Source organism: Equus caballus, chromosome 16, assembly GCF_041296265.1.
Source record: "Equus caballus isolate H_3958 breed thoroughbred chromosome 16, TB-T2T, whole genome shotgun sequence".
NCBI classification, from domain to species: Eukaryota; Metazoa; Chordata; class Mammalia; order Perissodactyla; family Equidae; genus Equus; species Equus caballus.
The window spans coordinates 56,586,019-56,601,420 of NC_091699.1; the positions used below are offsets into that span (position 1 = coordinate 56,586,019).

The 15,402-nt window shown below is 39.4% G+C and overlaps 1 protein-coding gene across 5 annotated transcripts in view; it reads right to left on the bottom strand.

Moving 5' to 3' along the window:
• Nucleotides 1-6,954: 6,954 nt before the first annotated feature.
• ENTPD3 (ectonucleoside triphosphate diphosphohydrolase 3) overlaps nt 6,955-15,402 on the bottom strand; it is a 35,445-nt gene continuing 26,997 nt past the window's right edge. For all 5 annotated transcript variants that reach the window (XM_001497906.5, XM_014731766.3, XM_005600810.4 and 2 more), the window contains 4 exons: nt 11,399-11,671; nt 11,144-11,254; nt 10,580-10,717; nt 6,955-8,313 (listed from right to left, as the gene is read on the bottom strand). In XM_001497906.5, the coding sequence (XP_001497956.1) occupies nt 8,077-8,313; nt 10,580-10,717; nt 11,144-11,254; nt 11,399-11,671 (759 nt within the window). In that variant the 3' untranslated portion in view covers nt 6,955-8,076. The remainder of the gene's footprint in view (nt 8,314-10,579; nt 10,718-11,143; nt 11,255-11,398; nt 11,672-15,402) is intronic.

Sequence of the window (15,402 nt, forward strand, 5' to 3'; positions counted from 1 at the left end):
CCGATCACCAGTAAGGAGATCAAAACAGCAATCAAAAACCTCCCAAAAAATAAAAGTCCAGGACCAGATGGCTTCCCTGGTGAATTCTACCAAACATTCAAAGAAGACTTAATACCTATCGTTCTCAAACTCTTCCAAAAAATTGAAGAGGAGGGGAGGCTTCCTAACTCATTCTACGAAGCCAACATTATCCTGATACCAAAGCAGACAAGGACAACACGAAAAAAGAAAATTACAGGCCAATATCACTCATCAACATTGATGCAAAAATCCTCAACAAAATACTAGCAAATTGAATACAACAATACATTAAAAAGATCATACATCATGATCAAGTGGGTTTCACTCCAGGGATGCAGGGATGGTTCAACACATCTGCAAATCTATCAACGTGATACACCACATTAACAAAATGAAGAATAAGAATCACATGATCATCTCAATAGATGCAGAGAAAGCATTTGACAAGATACAGCATCCATTTATGAAAAAACTCTAAATAAAATGGGTATAGAAGGAAAATATCTCAACATAATAAAGGCCATATATAACAAACCCACTGCAAATATCATTCTCAATGGAGAAAAAGTGAAAGCTATCCCTTTAAGAACAGGAACCAGACAAGGATGCCCACTGTCACCACTCTTATTTAACATAGTATTGGAAGTCCTAGCCAGAGCAATCAGGCAAAAAAAAAAAAAAAAAAAAAAAAAGAAACAAAAGGGATCCACACTGGAAAAGAAGTGAAACTGTCACTCTTTGCAGATGACATGATTTTATATCTAGAAAACCCTAAGGAATCCACTAAAAAACTTTTAGAAACAAGAAAGGAATACAGTCAAATCGCGGGATACGAAATCAACGTACAAAAATTGGCTGCGTTTCCATACATTAACAACGAAGTCACAGAAAGAGAAATTAAGAATACAACCCCATTTACAATTGCAACAAAAAGAATAAAATATCTAGGAATAAACTTAACCAAAGAGGTGAAAGATCTGTACACCGAAAACTATAAAACATTGTTGAAAGAAATCGAAGAAGACACAAAGAAATGGAAAGCTATTCCATGCTCTTGGATTGGAAGAATTAACATTGTTAAAATGTCCATACTTCCTAAAGCAATCTATAGATTCAACGCAATCCCTATCAAAGTTCCAACAACATTTTTCACAGAAATAGAGCAAAGAATCCTAAAATTTATATGGAACAACAAAAGACCCCAAATAGCCAGAGGATTCCTGAGAAAAAAGAACAAAGCTGGAGGTATCACACTCCCTGATTCAAAATATACTACAAAGCCATAGTAACCAAAACAGCATGGTACTGGCACAAAAACAGACATCCAGATCAATGGAACAGAATCGAGAGCCCAGAAATAAACCCACACATTTATGGACAGCTAATATTTGACAAGGGAGCCAAGAGCATACGATGGAGAAAGGAGAGTCTCTTCAATAAATGGTGTCGGGAAAACTGGACAGCCACATGCAAAAGAATGAAAGTAGACCATTCCCTTACACCATGCACAAAAATCAACTCAAAATGGATTAAAGACTCGAATGTAAGACCCAAGACCATGAAACTCCTAGAAGAAAACATAGGCAGTACACTCTTTGACATCAGTCTTAGCAGCACATTTTCAAGTACCATGTCTGACCGGGCAAGGGAAACAAAAGAAAAAATGAACAAATGGGACTACATCAAACTAAAAAGCTTCTGCACAGCAAAGGAAATCATCAACAAAGCGAAAAGACAACCTAACAATTGGGAGAAGATATTTGCAAACCATATATCAGATAAGGGGTTAATATCCAAAATATACAAAGAACTCATACAGCTCAACAACAAAAAAACCAACAACCCAATTAAAAAGTGGGCAAAAGATCTGAACAGAGATTACTCCAAAGAAGATATACGGATGGCCAACAGGCATATGAAAAGATGCTCAACATCATTAGCTATCAGGGAGATGCAAATCAAAACTACAATGAGGTATCACCTCACTCCGGTCAGAATGGATATAATTAACAAGACAGGAAACAACAAATGTTGGAGAGGATGCGGAGAGATGGGAACGCTTGTACACTGCTGGTGGGAGTGCAAACTGGCGCAGCCACTAGGGAAAGCAGTATGGAGTATCCTCAGAAAATTAAGAATAGATCTACCATATGATCCAGCTATCCCACTGCTGGGTATTTATCCAAAGAACTTGAAAACACAAAGGCATAAAGATACCTGCATCCCTATGTTCATTGCAGCTTTATTCACAATAGCCAAGACTTGGAAGCAACCTAGGTGCCCATGAAGAGATGAGTGGATAAGGAAGATGTGGTATTTATTCACAATGGAATACTACTCAGCCATAAGAAATGATGAAATCCGGCCATTTGTGACAACGTGGATGAAACTTGAGGGCATTATGCTGAGTGAAATAAGTCAGAGGGAGAAAGTCAAATACCGTATGATCTCACTCATAAGTAGAAGATAAAAACGACAAACAAACACATACCAACGGAGAATGGATTGGTGGTTACCATGGGGGATGGAGGGGGAGGGCAAAAGGAGTGATTCGGCTCACATGTGAGGGGATGGACTATAATTAGTTTTTGGGTGGTGAACATGATGTAATCTACACAGAATTCGAAATATATTATGATGTACACCCAAAAGCTATATAATGTTATAACCCAATGTTACTTCAATTAAAAATAAATAAATAAAAATAAAAGTGTCAATATGAAAGAAATATTTTCGAACTGATGACTTTTTTCAGTGTCTTTAATTAGGGAGGAAAAAAACGAAAAGTGCAACCAGGGCAGGATTTTCTCCTGGCTCCAGCAGAGGGCCTTCAGGTCTCACGTGTTCAAGAGGAAAGAACTTTGTCTCATTTCTCCTACAGCCTGGATCACTCAGCCCAGTGCTCAGCACATGGAACTTTTGGTAAATATATATGATGAGTAAATGAAGGAATAAGTAAATAGGCAAAAGAAATACATTTAAAACCTTTATTCATTGGCCATACTCTTTGCCAGGCACTGGCAAAGTGCTAAATTTTCTCTTAACTATCCCAGGAGATGGGTATTATCCCCACTTTATATATGAGGAAATCAAGGCTGAAAGAGATCGAAAGACTTTATGAAGATCACAGAGGTAGCAAATCTTTGAGTTAACCCAGATATATAATTTTATTTTTTTAAAGGTCATATAAGACATATAGAAAGTGTATAAACGGTTGAAATATGGTAACACCTGTGAATACTATCCTATTATAGAACATCACTATCACCCCACAAGTCCTGTTGTTACGGACCACATGTTTGTGTCCCCCCAATATTCATATTTGGAGCCCTAACCCCCAGTGTAATGGTAATTGGAGATGGGGCCTTTGGGAGGTACTGAAAGTTAGGTGAGGTCATAAGGTTGGGGTCTTCATGATGAGATTAGTTCCTTATAAACAGATACACCGAAGAGCTCACACCCCCCTCTCCCCACCAGTAAGCACAGAGGGAAGGCCGTGTGGGGCCTCAGCGAGAAGGCGGCTGTCTGCAAACCAGAAGGAGGGCTCTCACCAGGAACTGGATTGGCTGGCACCTGGGTCTTGGACTTCTCAGCCTCTAGAACTGTGAGAAATAAATTTCTACTGTTTAAGCCACCATCTGTGGTATTTTGTTATGGTGGCCCTAGCAGACTAAGACACTCATTTATCCCTTTCCAAATACAACCTCCATCCTCCCCCAAATTGAAGAGTAATAATTTCCTTGCTTTTGTTTAGAGTTTACTTTCTGTGTTTAGTTTTGCCTGTTTTTGAACTGTATATAAATGGAATTATACTACATATATATTTTTTGTGACTTGCTTTTTACCCTTAAATTTACCTTCTTAAGATCCATCCATATTGAACATATATTTGTAGTTCTTTTGTTTTCATGCTGTATGGTATTTTCTAGTACAGATATTTCATTATTCCTTCTTCCATTTTATGAGATGCACATCTTGGTTGCTGGTAAGGACATTCTTAGGCATGTATCCTGGTGTACATTAGAACACATATGTCTAAGGTAGTATAAACTTTGGACTGGAATTTCTGGGTCATTTGTATGTAACTCTTCAACTTTATTAGACAATACCACAGTTTCCCAGAGAGGTTGCATTGATTGACATTCCCACCAGCAGTGTATGAGAGTTCCCGTTGTTCTACACTCTCATTGACACTTGGTATTGTCAGATATTTAAATTTTTGCCTAACTAATGGATATATTCTGTTATCACATTGTAGTTTTAATTTGCATTGACCCAATCTATGAATGAGATTGAGCACCTTTTCATATTTATTGGACATTTAGATTTCTCTTTTTGTGAAGTGTCTTTTTGAGCCTTTTGCTCATTTAGAAAAATTGGATCATCTGCCTTTTTCTTTCTTTTTTTTTTTTGAGGAAGATTATCCTGAGCTAACTAATGCCAGTCCTCCTCTTTTTTGCTGTGGAAGACTGGCCCTGAGCTAACATCGTGCCCATCTTCCTCTACTTTATATGTGGGACCCCTACCACAGCCTGGAGTGCCAAGCGGTGCCATGTCCATGCCCAGGATCCGAACCGGCGAACCCCGGGCCGCTGAGACGCAGAGCGTGTGAACTTAACGGCTGCACCACCAGGCCAGCCCATCATCTGCCTTTTTCTCACTGATTTACAGGAGTTCTTCATATACTTTGGAAACTAGTCCTTTATCAGTTATATATGTTGCAAATACCTTCTTCCCCTCTGTGGCTTGTCTTTTCACTCTTTTAATGGTGTTTTTTGATCAACAGAAGTTCTTAATTTTAATGTAATCAAATATATCAAGTATTTTTTATGTTAATGCTTTTTTGTGTACAGTTTAAGAAACCTTTCCTTTATTCAAGATCTCAAAAATTTTCTCCTACATTCTATTCTAAAATCTTTATAGGTGTATCTTTCACACTTAGGTCTTTACCTACCTGGAAATGATTTTTGAAAATGGTATAAGGAAGGGGTCAGATTCTCTTTTTTCTCCATATGGAAACCCAATAGTCCCACATCTTTTCCCGCTGCTCTAACATGACATCTTTGTCATAAATAAAGAGTCTGTCTGTGAATGGGTATGTTGGATGATAAAATTCTAAAGCCAAACTCTTAACTGCTACATGATACTGTCTTTCTTTGTAAAAGGAAATGTGATGGACATAATGGGCTTTAGACTCAACCAGGCTGGAATCTCAACTCACAGTCTCCACCTCCTGAAATGCTGCTGGCTGAGTGATGTTGGCACATGATTTTACCACTGAGCCCATTCCTCTCTCACATGGCTCTTGGAAGGAATGGGCACAATTGGCGACACCGCATCACTTTTATCTTCACCACATATTTCAAATGTAAGCACTTGCTTTGGTTGGAGCCTTGGGGCTTGGGTTCTGTAGTTGTATTAATTTTCTATTGCTGTGTAACAAATTGACACAAACTTAGTGGCCTAAAACCAACTTCAGGTTCTGTAGGTCAGAAGTCTGGGTGGGCTCAACTGGGTTCCCTGCTGAGCCTCAAAAGGCTGAAATCAATGTGTCAGTGGGGTTGAGCTCTTATCTGGAGGCTCTGGGGAAATACGCTTCCAAGTTCATTCAGTTGTTGGCTGAACCCAGTTCCTTGCAGTTTCAGGACTGAAGCCCCTGTTTTCTTGCTGGCTGTCAGCCAGGGGTTGCTCTTGGCTCCTAGAGGCTGCTCTCAGGCCCTTTCCACCTGGCCTCCTCCATCTTCAGGTTAACAACAGATGTCAAATCCTTCTCATGCTTTGAAACTGACTTCCTCTGGAAAAAATACTCTACCTTTAAAGAGCTCATGTGAAGAGATTAGGCCTACATGGGTAATCTCTCCATTTTAAGGTCACCTGATTAGTAATTTCATCTGCAAATCTCTTTTACCATGCAACATCATCATCTCGGGAGTAACACCAGAGGGCGATGGTGCTGGGGACAATTTTAGACTTCTGCCTACCATAGTAATACTACATATGTTACTTGGACTGCAGATTTCATGATGGCCCATCTCATAAGAATTCTTTGATATATGTCAGAAAACCCAAAATACTTCATCAGCTTATTCCAAGTTCCCAAATGAGCTAGAAACGTTGACTACAACTTGCCTTCCTGGAACCTTGGCCCTGTTTCCTGCACAGACATATCCTTTTTTTCTTGCAAACTCTTGGTATTCGGATGCTATTTTTGTCTGATATCTCTACAGTTTATTGTCCACCCCTCATTTATGTCATTTATGGAAATAACATCAGTCAACAAATATGCCAAGTATACACTATATTCATAGCACTTATCCAAATCCAAGATCACACCTGGCGAGGTGTTAGGCCGATAGTAGTTGTTTTTTGGATGTCTGATGAATGAATGAGTGAGTAATGAATGATAGGCATTGCGCTTAAGTAGCCTACTGTCTACTTTCGAAATAAGCCATATGCACATATACAAATAAATAATAATATAAGAAATTACACAGTTTTTTAAATGTAGTCAAAGAGATAGATCATAGTGTGTGTGTGTGCGCGCGCACGCGTGTGTGCGCGTGCAAGGAAAACTTTGTGGAAGAAGTAGAGCTAGCATGGGGCCTTGAGAAACAAGCATTATTTGGACTGGTGGGAGGATGACCCACAGTCTGATAGGGAGAACTGTGTGAGCAAAGGTGCATCTTGGAATGGGTGCAGCCATTCTTGGTGGGAATCAAGATCTGAATGGCAGGTTGTGGCCTTACAGAAGCTTTGAATGTCAAATAAGGTAAAGAAATGTTCGCCTCACTTATCTCAAGGAGCCAAAGGTTTATTAAAGTGAAGCACTTTGAACTCTCTGGAATAAAGGGGATATTAATGCATGATTTTCGTAACTCACTAGGAAAGTTTTCTTAAGAAAATTTTCAAAACTTCCTTTGGTAAATACTACCATTGCAAGTCAAAATCAGAGTCCTTTATTCTGTATTCAGCCAACAAACAACAATCTGAAATAATGTTGATTTTTAGTTTGCAGCCATTGGAGTTGCTCGAGTTCTTTCCCATCCCACTTTGGAATTAACTGTCCCTGCAGCTTCCTTTCTTTCCACAAAGTCAAGAAGTATGGCTACTATACAGAGAGGGCTATGATCTAGGAAAGTAATTGGTAACAAAATCATAGAATAGGATGTCTCAGCATCAGGTACGCCTGTGGGAATGGTGGGCAAAATGTACAAACCCAGCTAACGATGAAAAGACAGCTCTAAGGAAAAGCCTAGCAAATGCAAAAAGATTTGGAACACAATAGCCCCTCTAGGAGTGCATGTTTTACAGGAGAACACAGCAATGTGAACGGGAGGGAAGGCCGATGATTTACAGGCTGCAAGCTAATGACCAGAGCACTGAGTGGGAATCTCACTTTGGGAATGGCCTGCAGTTTTCTGGGAGACTGTCTGTGTGTCTGTCCTTCAGGTCCTGCCTGCATGACAGAAGTCTGGCTATGGCCACTGTCATCGGGGGGAAAGGAGTCTTCCCCTCCAGATACTATATTCTGCCAGTCTGAGGGAGCTCAATGTTTATGGGATCGCTAAAGGAAAGTCTTAGTTAAGGATCAATGGGAGGAAGCCATAAAATGAGATATCTTACTGGGCCAAATGCTTAATGGGGGCCTGCCAGTTTCCAAACTTGCCTGGAGGAATATGGCATTTCTGAGGGAGGAAAAATAGAAACTGAGCCTTGAGGTCAATTCTTCAACATTAAACTGTCATATTCTCAACTTACTCTTCCTCTGGGGCACTTGGAATAAAGAGCCTACCCTTGATGGTCTGTCTGTCCTCTGTTCCCTTAGTAGGTCAGCAAGTAGGTCAACATTACTCCCCTAGGTGGGTCACTGGGGGACCAATGTGCACAGAACAGTTGAGGGACTCCCCAAGAGGTGCTTTGGCATAAATCAGTATCAGAGAGGCACATGACCTAGGTATTTCACTTTAGTGGTGTTTCCTGAAGAGGGACACTTTGTTTGCATTGTCTGGTGCTACCCACGCTGGTTCTTAGGCTCCAGGAGCTGCTTTTTGAGGCTCATGCAGAATCCACTGCATGAGTGAAGGCCTGCTGGGCACGCCTCTGATTCCTGGATGACACACACAGGTACACAAGGAACGCCAGACACAGCAAGGTCACTACGGAGAAGAAGGCGACGGTGCACCTAAAGGCAGATGGCTTCAAGGGCAGGCGGATCAGGGGGCTTTCTGCTGGGATCTGGTTGGTCAGGCTGAGCATGTAGCCGAGAGACCAGGCTATGCTGCTATTTCCCACCTGTGGAGTAGAGGAGATGGCTCAGTTCTCAGGGCAGGGCTCAAGGTGGGAATTACATACCTGGGGCACCCCACTGTCACCCTCATGAAACACCCACAGGAAACTATGGCCTAAGGAGGCCAGAGGACTTGCCCACGTTCAGGCACTGCAGAGACTAGGCGAGAACCCAGGTCCCCATGATCACAAAGTCTCGAGGCCCTACCTCCAACACTGCAGAGAAAACAGTCAGAAGAACAAATCCTCACAAACTCGCCACAGCCAAGTGTGAAGAGGGTTCAGTTAACAACAGTGAAAGTTTTCCTGTTGTTGGGTACACAAGTGTCTGTGGCTCAAGAAAGAGGGTAACGAGTGATTCACTGAACCCAATTCCAGTTTCTAAGAACACAAGGTCAGTGTAAATGGGAAATAGATCTTGTCAATTTCTTCTGGTAGTTCTATCAATTTTTGTTTACATGCTTTTCGGCTGTTTTATTAGATATATAAATGTTTCGAACTTGCAATCTTCGTAATGAATTGAACTTTTTATTGTTATGTTGTAATCCTCTCTATCTCAATTGATGCTCTTTATCTGAAAGACTTATTTTGTCAGATATTAAACAGTTACACCAGTTTTCTTTTGGGTAGTGTTTGTTTGATAACTAAACATTTTTTTTTAACTTTCAATCTTTCCGTATCCTGAGGCTTAAAGCCTAAGTGTTTCTCTTAGAAACAACATATACTTGATTTTTAAAAATTCAATCTGACAATGTCTGTCTTTTAATCAGTAGGTTTACTCCATTTATAATTATTGTGATTGTGATATATTTGGACTTCCTTCTAATATCTTAGTTTCAAATTTTTAATTAGTGCTATTTTCCTATATTTATTTTTTCCTTGCTTGCCTTAAAAATGATATATATATGTTCCTCTATACCAGATGAGCATCTTTGGCCACTTTTATGTTCTTGTATCCTATGACGCCCCCACCCCACCCCCAATCACAGTAGATATTAGCCATACTTGAATTCTGGGTTGTTATGAGTGGATTCTTCTCCTTTACTTTTCTTTGGTGTTAGTTTCCTTTCTTAATATAAATTTTAAGCCACATCATTTATTCTTACTTCCTATATTTTTATAACATCTCCTGGATTTATTTTTCTTATTTAATTACTTCCTCCAAAAATATTTTCAGCATAAGTCTTTGTGTGGCAAATCTTCTGACATCTTTTTATGCCCTCACATTTTGAATACTAATTTGACTAGATACAAAACCCTTTATGAATAAAGGAAAGGAACTCGAAGCCTAGAATTCTGTATCCATCCAAATTGGTATTCAATGGAAAGTCATTCTCTGTTTTCCTAATGTACTCTGCTGGTAATTAGATTCACCAGAAGCAAAGCTTAGAGGGCACATGCTACCGACAGGCCTTATATGTCTCAGACATCCTGACTCTTTCTGGATGACTCAATTTTATTTATGTAAAAGTAGACAAGCACAGGCCTAATACCAGATATTGATTGGTTTGATCTAATTATTGCCGAAGCTAATACTGAACAGACTTACTCCAGACATACCTCAGGCTTTCTGTCAGCTATTCCTGACATGAGAAAACCCTCCCAGAACCTAGGGAACATATTGCTGGATGAACTTATTAGCAAAGCTGAGTCTTGCACAGAAACAAGGTCCAGAGGGTTCCTGAGACCAGTCACCTGTGACAGGTGTGATTCCAGCTTCAGACCATTCTGGACACTTGAGAGGAAATACAGTGACCTCAATCTCATTCCAAGGGAAAATTCTCATTTAATGCTGTAATCCTTCATGCTCTATCTTATTCTGGCATCTGCGTAAAATCTGTGAGCAATTAGTTACTATCCTTGTAAAAAAAAGCTGTTATATTTGAAGCTTCTTTTCAGGATGAGAAGTCTCAAGTCCTTAACATATGTGTTTATTCACTCAACAAGCATTTACTAAGCATCTTCTAGGTTCTCGCCCTGTGCTGAATGCCAGGAATACGAGGATGATAAAATAAGTCCTGGCCTCACGGAACTGAGTCCACAGGCTCTTGGCCTCCAATCCTTTACTCAAGTGGGAGGGTCTCCAGTGAACGCCTCCTGTGAATTCGCTATCATCTCTTCTGAGAAGCTCCAACTGATCATAACCCCATCGGCTCTGTTCAGCAAGTTTAAATCACCAATACCCTTCTACCTTAGGCATTTCTTTCACACACGTACACACAAACTGCTATCTTGAGAGGAAGAGGAGAAAACAACTTGTGCTTTGACTTACTTCTTTTTTAAAATGTATTTGGGGCCAAGTCTCTTTGGTGAATTTGTATCCATTTACCAGCAAGTGATAGATATAGTGGGCTGAGAAGCAGTAGGAGCGGGCGTACACCTCATCAAACATGGGGAGCAGCTGCGGGAGCTGAAAGGAAGTTCAAAGCAGGTAAGTGGAAGGCCAGGCAGGCATGTTTTAAAAGGCACCTTTCAGAACACCTTAGGTCAACAGTCCTATTTTAAAGAATCTTATCACCCAGAGTCTCATAATAAAAATTACTATAAAATAATACAATTATATAATATAATGAAAATATCACGTAAGAATAATCTCTAAGTTTACAAGTGCTTATTATTTGCCAAACACTGTTCCAACCATCATGCCTGCGGTTAGCACTTTAATCCACAATGCAGGTATGATGTGGGTTTCCTTATGATCCCCATTTTATAGATGTGGTGAAAACAGGACAGCATAAAGGTCACATTCAGAACGTTCACACACGTGCACACGGATGGAATACACTCTGCTCTACTGCTTTGTACCGATATTGATTCTTTCTCTTTAAATACTGACCTGACTCCAACTCTGTGAGCAGAAATCCCAGGTGCTTGAGTTGAAGGTGTTCAGGGAAAAACTACCTGAAAGATTCATAGCTCTGGCTGTGTAGTAGAATCCCGCAAAAGCCTGCAAGGAAGTAGTACAGCAGGAAATTAGTTCTCAGAATGGGAATAAGAAAGTGGGAAACAAGTCAGCAGAAGAGAAAGAGAAAGATGAGAAACAAGTATTCAATGGGGGAAAAAGGAATCTTTCCATGGATTTTGTTCTTACCACAAACGGCCCCTTAACTTTTGGCTGATAAACTCCATCAAAGGAACAGACTTCCTGGTCATGGCAAGCATCGAAGTCAAACAGAGAAGCCACCTTTTCCCTACACAGGGATGGGTCCCCGGTTCCTTCAAAAGTGATGATGGCACTGGGCTTGTAACTTCCAGGCCTCAGGTCCGCTGTGCAGAAGCTGCCAAATATGTGGTCCCCAGTGAAAGTGGTGGTATAATTCCGAGGGTAACAGGGGTTGATGAGATGGGTTTTCATGGGAGAATTCTGCAGGTACAAGAGTGAGGTGTTAGAAATCACTCTTTTATGGAGACCAAGTCCTTCCCTTTTGCAAATTCTCACTATTGCTATGCTCCAACGCCAATAGAGAAATGGAAAAAATGCCATTCTGTGTCAGTGTGTACTTGCAGGCGATGCCCACGTTGTCTAGATAACTGAGGTGGAAGTGCAGGGACAGTGACTCTGAAGCAGGCACAATGCTAGGCTGTTGCTCACATTATCTGCTCCAGCCCTCATGATAGCCCTGTGAGGCAGGTTTTAGGAACTCCATTTTGATGAGAAAACAAGATCTGTTTTGATTAACTGACAATTTTGAATCGAATATTATCTCTCTACCTAATAAAATTAATCCAAAAAGTTCAAATAATTATGAAAATTGTCTCCTTCCCACCCACTTCCAACCACCAGCTCCCCTCCCCGGAAGTAACCACTATTGCCAGTTTTCCTATATTCTACCAGACATTTTGTGCATACTTCTTGTATGCATAGGCAAATACATTTTCTTTTCCCCCCTCTTTCTTTCTTCTTTAAATCATAAATGGTAGTACTCTATACATACTGTTTTCCTACTTAAAAATACATCACACTCACAATTAGAATATACAACTATGTACTGGGGGGCTTTGGGGAGAAGAAGAAGAAAAAAATAAAAAAGATTGGCAACAGATGTCAGCTCAGGTGCCAATCTTTAAAAAAATATATATATCTATCTATATATCTTTGAGATCTTTTCATTCATTGTACATGTAGAGGGGCCTCTCCCTTTAGAAGCTGCATAGCACTCCACTGTACAAATAAACTATAATTTATTTAAGGACTTCCCTCTAGATGGAAATTTAGGTGGTTTCAATCATTTTACCATGACAAAACAATTCTGCAATATTCTTGTTACATGTAAACCTTTGATCCTTTCATAATTTATTTGTATAAAGATTGTGGTAGGGACCCACAATTGTATCCCCTACAGTAAAATCTTGACCCAGACAACATTCAGGCCAACTCATGCATTTTACTGATGAGGAACTGAGGTACACTTCAAAATAATGTAATCATTTAACAAAGGTCAGTGATAGGATTCTGCACAGAAGTCCAACACTCATGCAATATAACTCACATGATCATCCTCCAGAAAGACCTTAATATAACTCTGTGGAGGCAGCAAATTGGCCCCTTTCTGCCTCAATAGTGTGAAATAAATCTATTATTTTCAAAAATTGTCGTGTCTAATTTGTAACATATCACTCCTATGTCACCCTGTGGCTGAAATATTGGTTGAAAGAAAAAAAATTAAGTCAACCAACTGGTTTTTAGTTTCCCCCTCAAATTTTACTCATATATATATATATTTTTTTTTTTTGGCGAAGAAGATTTACTCTAAGCTAACGTCTGTTGCCAATCTTCCTCTTTTTTTTCACTTGAGGAAGATCAGCCCTGAGCTAACATCTGTGCCAGTCTTCCTCTATCTTGTATGTGGGTCACTGCCACAGCATGGCTTGACAAGTGGTGTAGGTCTGCACCCAAGATCCAAACCTGGGAACCCAAGCTGCTGAAGTGGAGTGTGCTGGATTTAACCACTACACCATGGGGCCAGCCTCTAATTATACTTTTTTAATAATTAAAATAATTTCTGTCTTAACCTGGGGAAGAAGCAAGACAATATAAATTATTTCTGGTTTGGAACATAGAAGAAGCTCAGTAAAGATTATTTCTATTCTCTTTCTGGAGTTTGAATTATTTGTTATGGCACTCTGTAAATATAATTTGCCAATGTGCCACATTGCTCAGGCCCTCGACATTCAATAAGGCTTCCCTGAACTTAGTGTTTGCAGGCACTGGCATGAAAGTGTCAACCAGTGGGTGTGAGAGAAAAAAGGCCACTAGAAAACCAGAACACAATCTGATCTTACAGTAAAACCTCTTATAAATAGAAACAATAGTGATCAAAACTATTAAAAAAAACTTACAAGGAAACTACCTTTAAAAGAAACATATAGGACCAATGACAAAAACTCTTAAGTTTTACTGAAGGATACAAACTAAGAAGTAAATAAATGGAAGGACATTTTATAATTCTGGATAGGAATTCTTATCATTAAGGCAATTTTTACCAAATTAATATATGAATCAATGCAATTCCAATCATAATCTCAATACAAATTTTTCTTTTTGTTACTACCTAAAATGATTTTGAAGTTCAAAATAAATGTCTGAGAGTAGAAAAGCAAACTACTGCAACCAGAACAACATGATACTGACTCAAGAATGGACAAATGGATGAATAGAATAGAACAGAAAATCCAGAAATAGATCCTCATCATCCAAAAACTTATCATTGGAATGTCTTGGAATCCCTGAAATTATAAGATTGCAAAAAGTCATCACAACATTGTTGGTAGGAATCTGAATGGTTTTAATTTTGTTGGAAGATTGCCTATTTATCCATTTAAGCAAAAAATATACCTATCCTTTGACCCTATCCTACAGAAGTAATATCACTAGTTCAAACGTTCTACGTACAAGAAGGTTTATAATATTATTGTTGTAGCAGTCAAACAAGACATAGCCTAGTGTCTAACAGGAGAGGAATGGTTGATAAATTTTGGAATATTAAATAGTAAAGAAAATAAGTTATATATTGACCTGGAAAGCATAGAACAACAACATTCAAGCTGTGATCAGTGAGGACGTCCAGTGAATAGGATTGGAGGGAGGTTTTTAAAATTTTTACTTTAACATCTTTTTGTACAGTTTGACATTTTTATAACAAAAATGTACTTTCTTTTATAATCAAATGACGAATATAATTTTTCTTTTTAAATAATGGTACTTGGAATATTATGCACCCATAAAACTAACAATTTCAAAGGACATTTAATAACCCAGGAAATTCCTCATGATATATTGTTAGGTGAAACAAAAAGCTGTCTATAAAACTATATATACCATATGACACCAAATTTGTAAATACACATATTCATGCATTAAAAAAAACTAGAAGAAAATACAACAATATGTTGATAGTGGTTAATTCTGGGGTTTTTTGCTTGTTTATTACTTATATTTTTGTGTGTCTGAATTTTCTAAATTTTTTTCCCTAAACATGTATTACTTTAAAAACAAAAGAGAAAGTCTAGCTTAAAGAGGAAAAGAAAGAAAAGGAATGCATGTCTCGAATGTCTAACATGTCAGAGTGAGACTTGAGCCCTGGGGGGCCTAGAGACTTGGTAACAAGAAACTAATTTGCAAATTACATATCTAGGTATCATTCTCACCACACTACTAGCCCCTTAATATTACAGACAAGGAAATGAGACCCAGACTGCTGGAATTTACTCAGCCAGTGTCCAGGATGCAATAATCTGCATGAACCTTCTAAGTCGGGGTTGGCAACATGTATTTTGGTGCATGAAAGTATTGGTCAGGCAGGTCCAGACATGCGTTTGTGGGTGATCCTCATCACACCCGGATCCTTCCTCTCACCTGAGTCAGAAGGCTTAGAAGGCAGAGCCACCCTCTCAGGCATCCAGAGGTTGCCAGGCAAGGTGGAGAGACACCCCTGTCTCTGTGAGCTAACCGTCCACAGCAAGGGGCTGGGGTTTCCCACCTCTGCCCACAGTCCTCGGCTCACACGTTAGACCTGTGTTCTCAAACCCAAAGGAGACCTCAGACAGGAGGAGTATTCACTTCTCCACTGTAGACTGTTGGCTACATAGATAATC